Source organism: Echinops telfairi, unplaced genomic scaffold (genome assembly GCF_000313985.2).
Source record: "Echinops telfairi isolate 266 unplaced genomic scaffold, ASM31398v2 ScPeMD7_7468;HRSCAF=8506_0, whole genome shotgun sequence".
Taxonomy (NCBI): domain Eukaryota; kingdom Metazoa; phylum Chordata; class Mammalia; order Afrosoricida; family Tenrecidae; genus Echinops; species Echinops telfairi.
In genome coordinates this window covers 95,717,908-95,733,414 of record NW_022111369.1, presented here as the reverse complement: position 1 = coordinate 95,733,414, position 15,507 = coordinate 95,717,908, and the positions used below count along the sequence as shown (strand labels likewise).

Here is a 15,507-nt window from a genome sequence, read left to right as displayed (position 1 = left end):
TTTGTTTGTTTTTGTGGGGGGCACCCCCCTCATGTATTTATTCTAAAGGTAGAAGTTTAGGTCTTGTTCTCTTAGTGACAATATTAGTAAAGAAACATAAATTAATAAAAACACCCCAAGGTCACTGCAATCAATAATAGTAGATGCTGTTTCTTGAACGCTTTACTGTTTGCCAAGCACTTAGCTCAGTCAGCCCTCACAGTGGGTGTGCGGGCTAGATCCAATGACCATCCTCGTTTCAGATGCGACAACAGAGGAAGAGGTGAGATCACTGGGCAAAGTTTGTAAGTAACTTGATCCAGGAAGGGGACTCCGACCAACTGGCCCACCCAAGACATTCCCTTCTGGAGTGGCTTTTCACCTTTCCCCAAGCATCTGTCTTTCTCCTTGCCCTTCCTTCCCTCCCTTTCTCTCTGCGTCTCCCTGCCTTTCTCCCGTCTTAGGGGAAAGTCGCCACAACGTTCAGATAGGGAAGGAAAACAAAATTTCGCTTGGCAAATGTGGTACGGAGAAAAGAGGCGAGAAACAGGCTGACCCACCATCAAAGCTTGTCTGCCGAGTCCAAAGAGCAATATGAGACTAGCACTTTATTACACAGTCAGTAGTGCTAAACCTAGCAGTAACTTCTGCAAAGGCCTTTGACAAAAGTTTTTAAAGACTAGGTGGGGTGGGTCTCTTGTGAGCCATCAGGCCAGATTAGGGGACTAGGAGATAGCCCTGTTCTATTTTTGAGTCTTCCTCTGAGAGGGACCCCTTTACTTTGACCTTCCTTATTCATTGTGTAATTTCCTGCTTCCTCTGCCTGCTCCTCCCTGCCTTTGTGGTTTTCCAGGGGGCTTGCTCAGGACTCCTGCCCTTCCCTGACACTCGATTCCTTGGGAATTAGGTGGTCAGCAAGTGAGGGGGCTGGTACTCAGGGTGGTTTCAGGCCATTTCAATGGCTTCAGATGAATCCAGCCTACTCTCTCTCTCAGTGCCTTTGGTTCTAGGCACTAATGGACTACAGAGGCTGTTGGATGAGTCAGTAGTATAAGTGATATACAGGTTGTTTGTAGCTTTAAGGTACAGTCACGTGTGAGAAGACACCCTGAACAGGATCCATCTTTCCCGGTTACTAGGTGCCCAGAGCCTGGGATACCGACCAGGGGTCACTCTGGGGAGAGAGACATGGACTTGACTGCTCAGGAGATGGTTACTTATTGAGGTGTACCACTGCTTGTCACCCTTTTGGTACCCAAGGGTACCAAAGACAGTGTTGGGTTTGGTCTGCAGCGCTCCCATGGTTTCATGCTGTTTAAGGCAGAGAAGTGGTGGGGAGGGGTTGTGAGGCAGACTCCGGACAGGTGTGCTGGCTGAGCACTCCTTGGGAAGCTGCGCCTCCCAGGCGGGTCATCCTGTGATTGTGCCCTAGAGCCAGCCTGGTTATCAGGTGTTCTCAGTGGTCACCTCAGGCACTGTGCCCCCCAGGGGAGGGGTACTCTGTGGGGAGGCCATGGATGGGACCTGTGGGGGTGCTCATTTACTCTCCGTCAGGAATGCTTCATGGGGGCTCCAGCCGAAGGGGATTCATTGTTGTTGGGTGCCATCCAGTCCGTCCTGACCCATGGGGACCCTGTGTGCAGCAGAGTGAAATACCGCAGGGTCTGCACCAGCCTCAGTTGTTCTTGTGATTGAGCTCCTCATTGCCGCCACTGTGTCCGTCTGCCTCGGTGAGGGCCTTCTTTTTTTTGCTGCCCCTCTCCCTTATACCAAGCAGGGACCAGTCGTGTGTTCTCCTGATAACATGTCCAAAGTACGTGGGATGAACTCCGCCCGTCCTTGCCTTTCGGGGCATCCTGCTGTCCTTCTCCCAAGACAGAGTCGTTGTTCTCCGGTGCTTTCCACGGGACTTTCTGCGCTCTTCGCAGCAGGTCTTCGGTCTTCCTCATTCCATGTCCAACTTCCACGTGCAGACGAGGCCACTGGAAATACCACGGCTTGGGTCAGGTGCACCTTAGCCCTCGAAGTGAGATCCTTGCTTTTCCACACTTTATTATTATTAGTTGGCATTATTGAAGTTGTCAAGGACTTCATTTTACTTGAATCAACAATCAGCATTCATGGCAGCAGTCTTCAAGAATGCAATCCCTGTATTGGGCTGCTAAGCACAAGGCCAACAGTTTGAAGCCACTCGGAGGGAGAAAGATGAGACTTTCTACTCCCATAAAGAGTAATATCAGAAACCCAGAGTTTGTGGTTGGCAGCGGAGTGGTTCTGCGCTGTCCTTTAGGGGTTGTTATGAGTTGGGATGGGCTCAGTGACTGAGTTTGGTTGTGGGATTTTGTTTTTTTTTTACATTGGGCAGCTCTGTTGCAAAAGAGCACCTGAACTATGAAACAGTATTGAGGACTAAGGTGTGCTTGGCCCGCATTCGCCTTGTGCTTGTGGGAGCTGGACAGTAAATAAGGAAGAAGAACCGCTGTCGTTGCCGGTTGTTGCCCCTCAAAGTCTGTTGGAGGCTGCAGAGACGGCCTCAATGCTGGCGTTCTGGGTAGCTGTGCTATAAATACGTGTCCTATTCTGGGGTAAGAGATAGGAAGTCAAATCTGCTACGATAGATTTCTAACTGCTCTAATTTTAACATGAAAGATATGAAATCCCACTTGGCTTACAAAAAAAAAGTCCTCCAAATAAAGTTATTACCCCAAACTGCATTTCTTGGGTTCATCTCCTAAGCAGATTGTGTTCAGCCCTTGATTACATCCTGCATGTGTTGCATGTTTCACACTCGGTAACGGACTCTCATTTCAGCAGAATGAATGGGCCAATTAAATGAATGGCCTTTTGAGCAGTTTTTAAGTGCAGGCATTCCTGATGAGTTTGTTTGCTGTATTCAATGGTAAGAGTAATTCTTTGTGGCCAATTTCATTTTAAGAGGGCAGCCTTGAGTGATTTTTTTTATAATTTAAAATATGAATGATTATGCTCTCTTGTTTGTATTTGATGGAAACTTCCAAGTGAGAGCTGGGCTTTTTCTTCTTCCCCTCCTGGGTTCTGCGCCGTGCCTGCCACCCAGACTGATCTGGGCAGGTGTACTGTGCTGAATTCCAGGCAATGCACACATTTTTCAGTTCTGAAAACTGGCCATTGTGTCTTCGTGAAGAGCTGGTGTGGGGGAGTGATGTATTGAAAAGGGGGGCTGTGTGCCCCTTCACTCATTTTCACACAACAGTTCCAAAGGGAGGGAAACTCACTAGAGTGGTGTCGATATTTTTTGATCAGTTTTGGGGAATGTAGTTAATTTGAAAGGTAACATTGCTTATTAATAGTAAGTAACATTATTACCCTGCAGTTTTTGGAATGGTCATTATGCTAAAACATATTGTTTTCATATTTTCCAATTACCCAAACGTCATGCTCACTGCTACAGTGCAAATTGACATTGTAGGGAACCCAGCAGCTGTGCTAGCTGTGTCCTCAAAGATATTAAGGGACATTGTTCCGAGAATGAGGAACAGCTGTTCTGCCAGTACCACGGAATGAGAGGAAATGAGTTTAGATTATTTGGGGGAAAAAGCACCCACACAACTTACTGCCTTCTAGTAAGATCCGAATCTTCGTGCCCGCAGAGGACAGAGTAGCTAGGACTGCCTCCTCGTGTTTCCAAGGCGCCCTCACAGAGTCAGATCGCCACGTCATTCTCCCCCAAAGTGGGTTCGAAAAGCAGACCTTTTGGCTAGCAGTCAAGAGCTTTATTCACTGACCCACCAGGATCCCCTGTAGGTTATAAGAGGAGAAAGTCTGGTTGAGCAAGCAGAATTCCCTAATATCAGGAGAACTGAGACATATTTATACCTGCTATTAAGAATGATGCCGGGGAGGGAAGGGAAAAAATGAGGAGCTGATACCAAGGGCTCACGTAGAAAGCAAATGTTTTGAGAATGATGATGGCAACAAATGTACAAATGTGCCTGACACAATAGATGCATGTATGTATGGATTGTGAGAAAAGTTGTACGTGCCCCCAATAAAATGATTTAAAAAAAATGATGCCTAACATTTGCAGGGTGCACTGTGTAAGGGCATTGCATAATCTCATTTGTTCCTATCATTTACTTTGTGCAAAGAATTCTTATTCCCCTTTAGTAGGTGAAGAGACTGAGGTTCAGAGAGGTTGAGTAACTTAGTGCGGTTGCACAGCTAACCAGAGAGTTTGCAGAGCTGCTGCTGCAGAGCCCGTGTCTTCACCCTCTCGTAGTGGGGAAGGAACCGTGGCTTCTCTGGGGTAGACGTTAGTCACGTGTCAGTGGGAGTAGATAATTGTGAATAGAGTGGAAGCAGAGAAGCACCCGCTCACGATTTTCCGCATGTCTTGTAATTAAGGGGATATGTCCCTCATTGTTTTCAGTCTTGTCACTAGATGTGAATTCTGTAGAAGGATAGTTTTTGTTTATACCTGTTTATACAGAATTACTGAAGTTCAGGATCCTATTGAGATAACCAAAAAATTTCCATTTTACACACACACACACACACACACACACATACACACACACACACACACCTTAAAGAAATCGGTAAGAAACGTATTAAGACCCAGTGTATTAAAGGGTACAACACACCACCAGACAGTACAACTACAGTGAAGGAATACAGAGAACTTGGTCTTGCGGGTGGAGGAACTCTGGTGGCGTACTGGTTACACATTAGGTCCATAGTTCGAAACCATCAACTCCTGTGCAGGAGAAAGACGGGGTGGGGTTACTATGAGCTGACATGAACCCCATGGCAGTGAGTTTGGTTTGGTTTTCTGAGCCTTACAAGTAATCAAATGAATGTATGTTTAAGATATAATGTGCAAAATTGGCAAAAATGTTAATACCCGAAGTATTTGTTTGCCAGTTAGAAAGTACTAATTGCTGTGATTCTCTGTCCCAGCTGTACATTAGAACCACATGGAGAGCCTAGTTTATGATGGCTTCTTTTGTGGTGGTTTAGATTCACACGCAGTGCTATGCAGAGAGCCCTGTACCCTTCCCTGAATTGCTCCGAGTGATAACCACGGTGTGACTCTGGACCAGAAGCACCACCTTGAGGCTGACAGTGGTACAGCTTGCCAACCTTCTTCAGGCCCCCCGGGACTTTCCAAAAATACCCATGCCCAGACCCCATCCAGACCACTTGAATCAGAATGACTGAGAGGCCTAGACATGGACATATTTTTAAAAGCTCCTCATGGGCTCAGTGAGCTTTTGGGTTTTACTTTTAATATTTTTCTCATTGTTGAGAATAGACCGAGCAGCATATCCACCCGAGCATCCGTTTCAACAGACAACTCACTGGCTTTGGCCATGCTCTTTGCATTGCATGCCTGTGCTGCCCCGCCTTCTCTGCGTTGTTCCTTCCCCCTCTGTTACCCACAGCCCCACCCTTCTGTGGAGTTGCTCTTATCTCTGGGATCCCGCACAGATGGATGTGAAAAGAGCAGAGGGCTCAAGAAGACTCGTACGCTGTTGATAGCATTTTAAGTACAGACAGTTCCCTTAGAGGGCTCTGCTGTAAGTCTGTTCTGATGTAGGATAACACCTCTTTGTGTTGTTTAAGTTTGATTATTGCCTTGCATGATCTGCATCATTGTAAATCAGATTTTCATTTGCCTCTAGGGGTTGGAGACATTGCATATACATTTGTTGTTAGGTGTTACCGAGTCAGCTCTGACCCGCAGTGACCCTGTGCACGACAGAACCAGACACTGCACAGTCCAGTGCCAGCCTCCCAACCGTTCCTATACCTGAGCCCATTGTTGTAGCCACGGTGTTGGCCCATCTTGTTGGGGGCCTTCTTCTTTTTTGCTGCCTTTCCACTTTACCAAACAGGACGTCCTTCTCCAGGGACTGGTCTCTCCTGACAACATGTCCAAAGTATGGAAGATGAATTCTTGCCATCCTTGCCTCTAAGGAGCACGCTGGCCTTACTTCTTCCAATACAGATCTGTTTGTCCTTTTAGTTGTCCATGGTACTTTCAGTATTCTTCTCCAGAACCACAATCCAAATGCATCTATTCTTCTACGGTCTTCCTTATTCAGTGTCTAACTTTCACATGCACATAATGCAGTAGAGAATACCATGGTTTGGGTCAGCTGCACCTTAGATGCAAAGTAACAGCCTTGCTCTTCAATACTCTAAAGAGGTCTTGTGCAGCAGACTTTTCCTAATGCAGCACATCTTTTGTTCTCTTTACTCCTGCTTCCATGAGCATGGAGTGTGGATCCAAGCAAGACACTTATAGATGCATTTTCTCTCTCTCACACACCCACCCACCCACACACACTATGAAGAAGAGTGATGATGCTAGCATTTTGTCATTTGTAGCAATAACTGCATTTGTGGAAGGTTCTGGATCATACTAACTACTCTTGGGAATTTCTAGCCAGGAAGCCAGCGAGAGTTGCCCGGATGGCCCTTGTCTTCTTTTTCTTCCCATAGGCCTCAGTAACATCTTGCCATGTTCTGAAACTGCCTGTCAACTTTAGCGAAGTGGTCAGCGTTGGAGCCCATGTTTTCAAGGCCCTGAAGCCCTAAACTTAGTTTAGAAAACTAAATCTATATGACAGGGTTTTGGACAGGAAGTCATCAGAACGAATGTCTGCAAGTGAACGTCCTGAAATGATAGCATCAGCAAAGTTTGTACTGCGACTTTGTGTGCGCTACATGTTACCACTGAGAAGATGGAAAACAACAAAAATGACGGTCAGAACGCAAATACATTACAAGGCAGGGACTGCCTGGAATGAGTTGTTGTCAGGTGCCGTCTCGTCGGTTCCAGTGGAGAGCTACCTTTGGCACAATAGAACAGAATAGAACAAAATGCACCAGCCCCGCGGTCATTGTTCTTTTCGAGCCCATTGTTGTAGCCACTGTGCCAATCCAGCTCCTTGCGGGACTTCCTCTTTTTCGCTGACTTTTCTACTTGACCAAGCATGTTTTCTTTTTCCAGAGCCTAGTCTCTGTCCCCTATCAGAAGAAGACAGTCATTGAATCAGTGCACAGACATGCTCTTTTCCTCGCACAAATTCAGCACATAATCAGAGTAGCGGGATGATGTGCAGAAGAACGCAGCATCAGGATCGAGGGCAGGCTCATTCTCACCCTTCACCATGCAGCTGACACACATTTGCTTGGTGAAGGTGAGAAGGACTTGAAGCACTTGCTGATGAAGATCAAGCATCGTAGCCTTCAATGTGGAGTGCAGCTCTATGTGATTGAACTATTGAATTGTATGACGTGTGAATTACATGCCAATAAAACTGTTGGGAAAAAGCAACAACAACAACAACAAGATAAAAATTAGAAATAAAAGAGACCACGCTTACTGGTTTCAGGTAGAGACTGGTGGGACTCCCAAGACTATAGCCATTTACCCTTCAGGCCTGGACCTGCACTCACCATTGCATTATACTAATCAACCACTGCAGATCAGCAATGGAGAAAAATGAGGCGCTCTGCTCCTGAAAATAACCACATTCTCGGAAACCCACAGGGGCGGTTCCACCCTGTCCTATGGCGTCGCTGTGAGTCAAAGTTGATTTGATGGCAGTGAGTTTGGTTCCTCGGTGAAATTCAAAGGGCAGCCTTTCCCCAAGGACAAAGTGTAAAAGATAGGGAAAGAAGGTGAAAAGGAGACACAGGAGGCCGTGGGATAAACAGTGGTACACTGAGAGGATTCACAATAGTCTTCTTCACAACGGGACCAATATTTCATGATACCCGGAGAGAAGATTGAAGTGGCCAAGGATTTCATCTTGCTTGCATCTCCAATTAATGTGCACGGAAGCAGCAGTCAAGAAATCAAAGGATGCATTGCCTTGGGTGAATCTCCACAAGATCTCATAAAATGTTGAAGAGCAAGGATGTGACTTTGAGGACTACGGTGCACCTGACTCAAGCCATGGCATTTGCATGTGAACGTTGGACATTGAATACGGAAGACCAAAGAAGAGTCATTGCCTTTGAAGTGTGGTGCTGGAGATGAGTCGTGAAAGCACCATGGGCTGCCAGAAGAACAAACCCAGTCTGTCTGGGAAGAAGCACAGCGAGAATGCTCCTTGGAAGCAGGGATGGCAAGACTTCATCTCACATACTGTGGGGCATGTTCTCAGGAGAGAGGAGGCTCAGCAGGAGGTCATCGTGCTTGGGCAAGTAGAGCGGCATCGAAAAAGAAGAAGCCCTTGAGACGGATCGACACCATGACTGCACCTATGGGCCCCAGGCCGTTGTGAGGATGACGCCGGATCAGGCGCTGTTTCGGTCTGTTGCAAATAGAGCCTTCATGGCTCAGAACCAACTTGATTTGAATGTTGGGACATGCTCTTTTTCTTGTGTATTGATGACTATTTTATAAGCAAATCTGCAGCAGTCAAGAAAACGTGTGAGTGCTAACTACTCTTTTGGTGAACTACAGAAGAAAATGACACTGTTCAGCAGAACTGTTGACTCAGTATTTCTGTTAAAATGATAACTGTGAAAGATGTATTCTAATGGCCAACCCATCTCAAGCTTAAATTCCCCCCAAATCTATCAGGTAATCTTCTGGTCCCTTGACTACATGTCTTTTACACTTGAATAGTTTATCATTTTATCACTTGTTTGTTGATTAGGAAAATAATTGATATTTTCTATCCATCCGCCGGTGAAGGCTCTCTGAGATTCTCAGAAAGTATTCTGTGGTTCAAAAAAAAGCTTGATACAATTGATGTATGGATTGTTATAAGAGCTGTAAGAGCCCCCAATTAAATGATCTTAAAAAACAAAACAAAAAGCAAACCTGAAAGAAAGATGAAATTTATCAGGTGCAATTTCCTAGTTGAACGCTTTGGTTCGTGTGTCTCTAATGCAAAGCTGTGACCAAGCAAGTAACTGCAGTAACCAAAGCCCTTCTCTTACAGGTATTCGCAGTTTTATCTGGAAGATAGCTTTTGCCAGTACAACATGTTTAACCATCATTTCTTTGATGGACAGGTAAGAACTGTGACCCTGCTCTCTTTGTTTTTCATTGTAGAAGGACATCTTCAAGGAAGCCCCTGTCATTTGTTCTCTGCTTCCTTGGCACCCAATGGTGGTGCTCCATCATGGATTGCTGGTGTTTTTATTAACTCACCAAAGATTGATTGAGACCCAGGCGTGATCCTGTTTAGTCCCTTTCCATGCCTTCTCTCTGCTCCACGCAGCTCTGCGGGATCTGGACCCTCTTCACCTCTTTATTCTTCTCTTTTCTCCTGCCTGGGTGGGGTGTGCTTGGGGCAGGTGGCTTTCATATTGGACTAGACAACACCCACCCACCCCCACCCACCCCCCCACACACCCCCCCTCTGCCCAATATTCGCTTTTAGCCTTGTTAACTCAAACCCATCTTCCTGTTCAAATGTCACTTGCTCTAGCCTTTCCCAGTCCCCGTACAAGCTCCCAGGTATAGACTTGTTGGGGTGAGTGGTTAATCACCACCAAGTTGACTGATTCATGGTGCCCCTCCTGTCAGTTTGCAAGCAGATCACCAGGCCTCACTTCTGAGGCACTTGTGAGCCTTTCAGTTCATAGTCCAGCCTTTCGGCTCATAGTCCAGCCCCCAACCATTGTGCCACCCAGGAATTCCTTCTAGCCTTGTTGTGTTGTAGTGAGATCATTTATTTCATGGTGAAGTGCTGGATGTCTGTCTCTCTGAGAGATGCCAGGCTAAGAATACCAGTTGAGACTTAACAGTTCTATTAATCATTAAATAAAGAGACAAGAGGCTAAAAAAGAAAAAACTACATTCAATATACTCTTAGTACAGACACTACAAATTCACAACACAGCAGAGCTGATGGTTCTACTTTGACCTCTTTGTCAGACCCACTGCAAGCAAAAACCATGGCCAACTCAGCGATTAATGCATCTGCCAAGAGGCCTAAATGCCTTGGAATGATCAAGACATCTGTTTGAAGCGTATGCCTAGATATATGCATATACTTCTATGGCTTCTTTATTGAACCCTAACACACATCTAAGTGCATATTGTGCTTTATTAGCAAATGATAAAATCAGACCCTGATCAATGAGACTGAAAAGCCAAGCAATCAGGAAAGGAAACTCGGGTCTTAGGATTGAAAATTGTGTCCTCTGCGTCAGGGTAGCCTATTCCTTTCAGTTGAATCCATTTTGCATAGAGGGCTGACTGTCACGGCTGTGGCAGCCATTAGACGCTCTATCAAAATAAACAGCAGTTAGAACTCAGTGCATTTCACTATTCCCCCAAAGGTTTGATGGTTGTTCATCAGTAGGCTTTCAGACCTGATTTGATAACAATGTAGGACAAAGGGGGTGTGTGTGTGTGTTGTGTGTGTGTGTGTGTGTGTGTGATATCACACACAGGGTTGGTGGTTCAAACCTCTTAGCAGGCCTGATTTGACAACAATGTAGGACAAAGGGTGTGTGTGTGTGTGTGATATCACACACAGGGTTGGTGGTTCAAACCTCCTAGTTGTACTAGGGAAGTAAAGAGAAAATCTACTGTAAAGCTGTAAAGCCTTGAAACCCCGAGGAGCAGTTCTACTGTGTCCTGTAGGGTCGCTGTGAGTCGGAATCGGCTTGACAGCAGTGGGTGTATATCTTAGCAGCAGTCTCTTGATTGCACTGCCACAGTATAGATTGATGGAGAAAACTAGAATCTTCAGGAGTTCAATATTTCAGTATAACCCTTTTCCTGTCTACTCCCCAAGTCACGTTGTAGAGATCTACTATCTACTACCTGGTGGCATAGGGGGACGGACATGACTTGGGCTGCTAAGTGCAAGGTCAGCAGTTCAAAACCACCAGCTGCTTCATGGGACAAAGATAAGGCTTTGTACTCCCGTAAAGAGTTATAGTCTGGAAACCCATAGTGGCACTTTTGTCCCAAAAGGTCACTGAGAGTCTGAATCGCCTCGATGGCAGTGAATTCAGAGCAGTCAGTCAGTCAGTGTCTGCAGGTGCGTGTGCACCACCCCAGAGGGCATCAGCAGTTCAGTTTGGCTGCTCACAGTGCGCCCCCCTGTGTTCCAGGCCGCCCTTGAAGAATGCAGAGCTTTCTTACAGGAAGACGAAGGCACAGGTGTCATTATGGTGACAGATCCTCCTTTCGGCGGCCTGGTGGCACCTCTGGCTGTGACGTTTAAGAAGCTCATCGCTCTGTGGAAGAAAGGTCAATGCCAAGGTGTGCATGTTATTACTTATTGCTAAACAGATGTGCGTCCCCAGCCTGCCAGCTATCAGCAGAGCAACGAGAGGACGGCCAGGCCTTTTTTCACAGGCTGCTGCAGTGACGTGGCAGGCTCATAGTAACAGCCGGCTTGGTAGCATCCTAATCACGTGTGCTTAACATGGCTTGTGGGTGCCGTATTTGTTTCTGTGGGAATAGGGGCATTCTGAAAGACAGGAACAGCTGTAGTCATCACCCAGTGAATGATCACAGCGAGATTAGGTGCTAGGAAGGAGCAAACCAGATTGAGTCCCCACCCATGGGAGCAAGCCTTCCACTCCTGGCTCTTTGGGTCTGACCCCAAACGCTTAAGGGCACCCGGCCCCTGTCCCGGATTTGGCTGTGGCAGTCAGACGTGGTTGCCTCACACTGGTTCTTGGGGATAGGGAGATACCAGGCCCTGGACAGTGGTGATACTCTCCAGTTTAAAGTGGCCTCGGCCTTGAGAGTGTTTTGTGACCTGACCCAGTCAGCCTGGGCGGGTGCTGTTTGTGCATTGACCAGTGGGAGGTGTGTCATGGGTTAGGTTCCAGCTTCTTCTTCGAGTGGGCCACCCGAGTCATGTACCTGCCCGTAGACGGCAACACAAGCCGTCCTGTGACTCATCTTCATATTTACCTCACTTCTCTGCTTCATCCTAAGGTCCACTCCCCAGAACGGGTGTCCTCCATGTTACTGGGAGAAACTACAGAACCTGCAGCTGTGCCTCTTCTTAGCGTGAACCTGAGCATACATCGGGGGCTTCACTCCCCTACCCCCCATTTGGAAAAGGGGTTATTAATCTTTGATGAAGGGAATACGTAATTTAAAGGGGATAGTCTCTAGACCATGCCCAGTGTGATGCTCAGCTTCCTGTCTCAGAAAAATCCACGGTGACAAGATGTTTTTTTACGAACCTGTCATACTTCAGAAGATTGGGTTGCCCCTGGCAGCCAAGACAGTGAGGGGTGGCAGAGCTTCGATTTAGCCCCCAGGCCTTCTGTCCCTAGTGAATCATGGGAGGATGGGACGTCCTGTGCCAACAATGTCCTCATCACATATGTGACATTCCTCGTTGCTGGTCTGCAGGTCACTGAACTTGGGGTGTAATGGGGTCTCTAGAGAAACAAAATCAGTCATGCTTGCATGTGTTAAAGAAAGAGGTTTATCTTGAGAAGCAGTGGACACATTTGTAGAAGCAGGTTTATTTTGACTTGTGGAGGCTGTTATCAGGAAGAAGGATGATGAAACAGAGGTGGCGGGGGGCACAGGCTGGCAGATGTAGAGGTAAATTAATTTGAAGTCAGCCGAATGAATTCACTGTTAGTAGTCCAATGACAGCTCCTGAGATCGGTAGAAACACAACAGGTTATGGAGGAACCAGACCAGGATGTGAATCAGACAACAGGGGCCACAAGCTGGTGGATGCAGAGGGCTAAAATTGGCCAAATGAATCCACCGGTAGTCTGCTGAAGGCTCCTGAGATTGGCAGGTGACATGAAAGGAAATCAAAGAACTGGATGCAAGATCCACCTCCATCAGAGGCTAAAGGCCAATGAGGATTTGACTCTTCTTTATCTCTATTTTAGGTAAAAGGTCACACCCCCAAGGAAGTGTCGTCAGGCTGTGACCTGATTGATAGGCTCCACCCTTGGCCTTAACCAAGACATGATCCCTAACCATCACTGGTCTGATCACCATTGGCTCCTGCAAATGTACAGGGTCTATTGACAGCAGGAGTGGGGCAGGCCAGCCTGGTCCACAGAGAGGTTGAGGTCAGGGGTGATGTCTAAGTGGGCTGAGAAGTTAGCAGCTCGGCCCTCTTCACTGCATCAGCCTTCCTGGCTCTTTTATGGTTGCTTTAGGAACGTGAGGGCGCACCCTGACTTCTGCACAGCCAGGGCTAGTCAGGCAGCAGCAAGGTCCACCACGGTCTCGTGGAACTGCAAGCTCATCATGTCCTCTGCTGCTCCTGACAGTGGACCCATGTGAGAGGCTGCAGGCTGCCCCGCTCCAGCATGGAGAACCCTGTGTTGCCAAGGAGTGAGTCCCTTTCCACTTCGCACGTTTTTTGTTCATGACGTTCCTTTCCTCCCATTGGTTGTCGGCAGCACTTGCGTTGAGTTGATGGAGAGTGACTCTGTGAGACAAGAGAACTGCCTACGGGGTTTCCCAGGCCTCATCTTTCAGAAGCAGGTCTCCAGGTCTTTGTCCCACCGAGCCTGTAGGTGGCTGTGAACTGCCGACCTTTCATTAGCAGCGTGCCACCTGGTGCCTTCCAGGGTCACTTCCATATACTCGCTGTAACTGTGTTCTCATGTAGAAGAACGTCCCATTGACCTTTGGAAAAATGGGGTTGTAAATATCACTTTGGTGCATATTTTGGGTGTGTGTATGAGATTCCATTTTATATGAATGATCTTATTTTTTCTCCTGATAACATTATAATTCTCTTTTATCTTTTTGATACCAATTTCTGATTTCTGTTTCTCTCTCTCTCTCTCTCTATGTTTTTGTGATCCATTAGATGACAGTGACAAAGAACTACCCATTTTCTGGATTTTCCCTTATTTCTTTGAGTCTCGAATTCGTCAGTTTTTTCCAAGCTTCTGCATGTCGGATTACCAGGTAGAGTGACTATTCTGCTGCTAGCATGGTTGGGGTGACTGTTCTCCGTAAGTGAATGTTCTGATAAGCCGCTTCGTCTATTTTAATTTCTAGTAAATTAAAATAATCCCCGCGCGCTGTACTAAGCACTACAATCCCACCGTGTGTCAGTCCAGCTGTGCCTAAATGTCCGGAATCCCTAGGGTGCTTGTTGAAGTACAGAATCCTCAGTAACGAATAGAGCGACTGAGTCAGCCTCAGAGGGTGAAATCCAAGGGAGGGGGCATTGCCACTGAGTACTTCTGTAGCACATCCTGCTCTAATCTTTTATCACCAGAAGATGTCTCAGGCCTAAGACCATCGTGATGGATCTCTGTTTTCTCTGTGTTGGGGTTGTAGAGCAGTAAGTCGCTTTCCTAGTAGGTGGGTCTCCATGTGGACCCTCCTGGGCTGCTCAGAAGACATCAGGAACGAAAGGGGCACACACAGGTAGGGGTGTCACAGCAGGCTGTGAGCATGAGTGTTGAGTGTATTGGTTCCCGGTGGAGTTTACAGAAAGGCGGATGTCTCCTTCACATCATCGCCCTGGTGCTTTCCTCACGCTTTAGGTGAGACTAGACACCTGAGTCCATGCTAGCCCCACCCAAATCCAAGCCAAGGTCACTGCCATCCTATCAATGCTGACTCAAAATGACCCTATAGGACAGGGTAGAACCACCCCTGTGGGTTTCCAAGAGTTTCACTCTTTACAGGAGTAGAAAGCCTTATCTTGGTCCCAAGGAGTGGCTGGTGGTTTCGAACTGCTGATCTTGAGGTTAACAGTTCAACATATAACCACTATGTAACCACTATGTACTAGGGCCCCTGGTAGCTCCACAAGTTCTTTCTTCTGCTTAAATATCTTTTTCCCGGGTTCATGTCCATGGGTTCAGACATTAGCCCTGCTGTCGGAGCCGCTGTGTGGTCCCCAGGTGGGTGCTGCTTCCTGTGTCAGCAGTGACTTCTTCCTAGTTGAGTCGTCTGTCCTAACAGTTGACCAGCCTCTTGCTAAGACTCGCCAGCCCCACGCTAGAGATGTCATCACTGGGTGTTCCAAGCCGACATTGAAGTCCGCCGTGAAATTCGTTTAAATTCTGAAACAATTTCACCGCAAATGAGAGGACAAACCCAACTTAGCAAACGTTTCCATCCGAGACTGCAACTGTTTTCATTTCTAAATATTCATTTTCCATCTCTGTAAAGCATGTTTTTCATATTTGTGATGCTAACAGGTAGTTTTGAATTCTTTCCTTTCTTCACCATCGCCTATGTAAGTGTACATCTTTTAACATAACTACATAATTTTTATGCTTTTAGTAACTTGAAGTGATTTCTATGTTCTCTTTCTTGTCATCTTAAATTAATACAAGGGGACTTCAAAAAGTTCATGGAAAAAATTTATGAGCTTTTAATTCCACTTTCCACAAACTCCAATACTCCCGATAGGTCACTACCATCTTTGTTTAAAATAAAGTGGATGAGAGAGGAGCAAGGAGAGTAATGGGTTAGCACCTGTCTTGGCAGCCTGTGCTGCTAGGAATGGTTTTTGTATGCTTTCGTTCTGAAGAACAGTCTTGAAATCCACATTAATACACACACACACACACACACACACACACACACACACACAC

At 46.7% G+C, this 15,507-nt stretch overlaps 1 protein-coding gene across 1 annotated transcript in view; it reads left to right on the top strand.

Annotated features, from left to right (window-relative positions):
* Nucleotides 1-15,507, top strand: part of ZCCHC4 (zinc finger CCHC-type containing 4) — a 66,428-nt gene that overhangs the window by 28,861 nt on the left and 22,060 nt on the right. Inside the window, exons 5-7 of the mRNA XM_045284366.1 lie at nucleotides 8,925-8,997; nucleotides 11,056-11,206; nucleotides 13,758-13,858. Coding sequence (XP_045140301.1) covers nucleotides 8,925-8,997; nucleotides 11,056-11,206; nucleotides 13,758-13,858 — 325 coding nt within the window. The remainder of the gene's footprint in view (nucleotides 1-8,924; nucleotides 8,998-11,055; nucleotides 11,207-13,757; nucleotides 13,859-15,507) is intronic.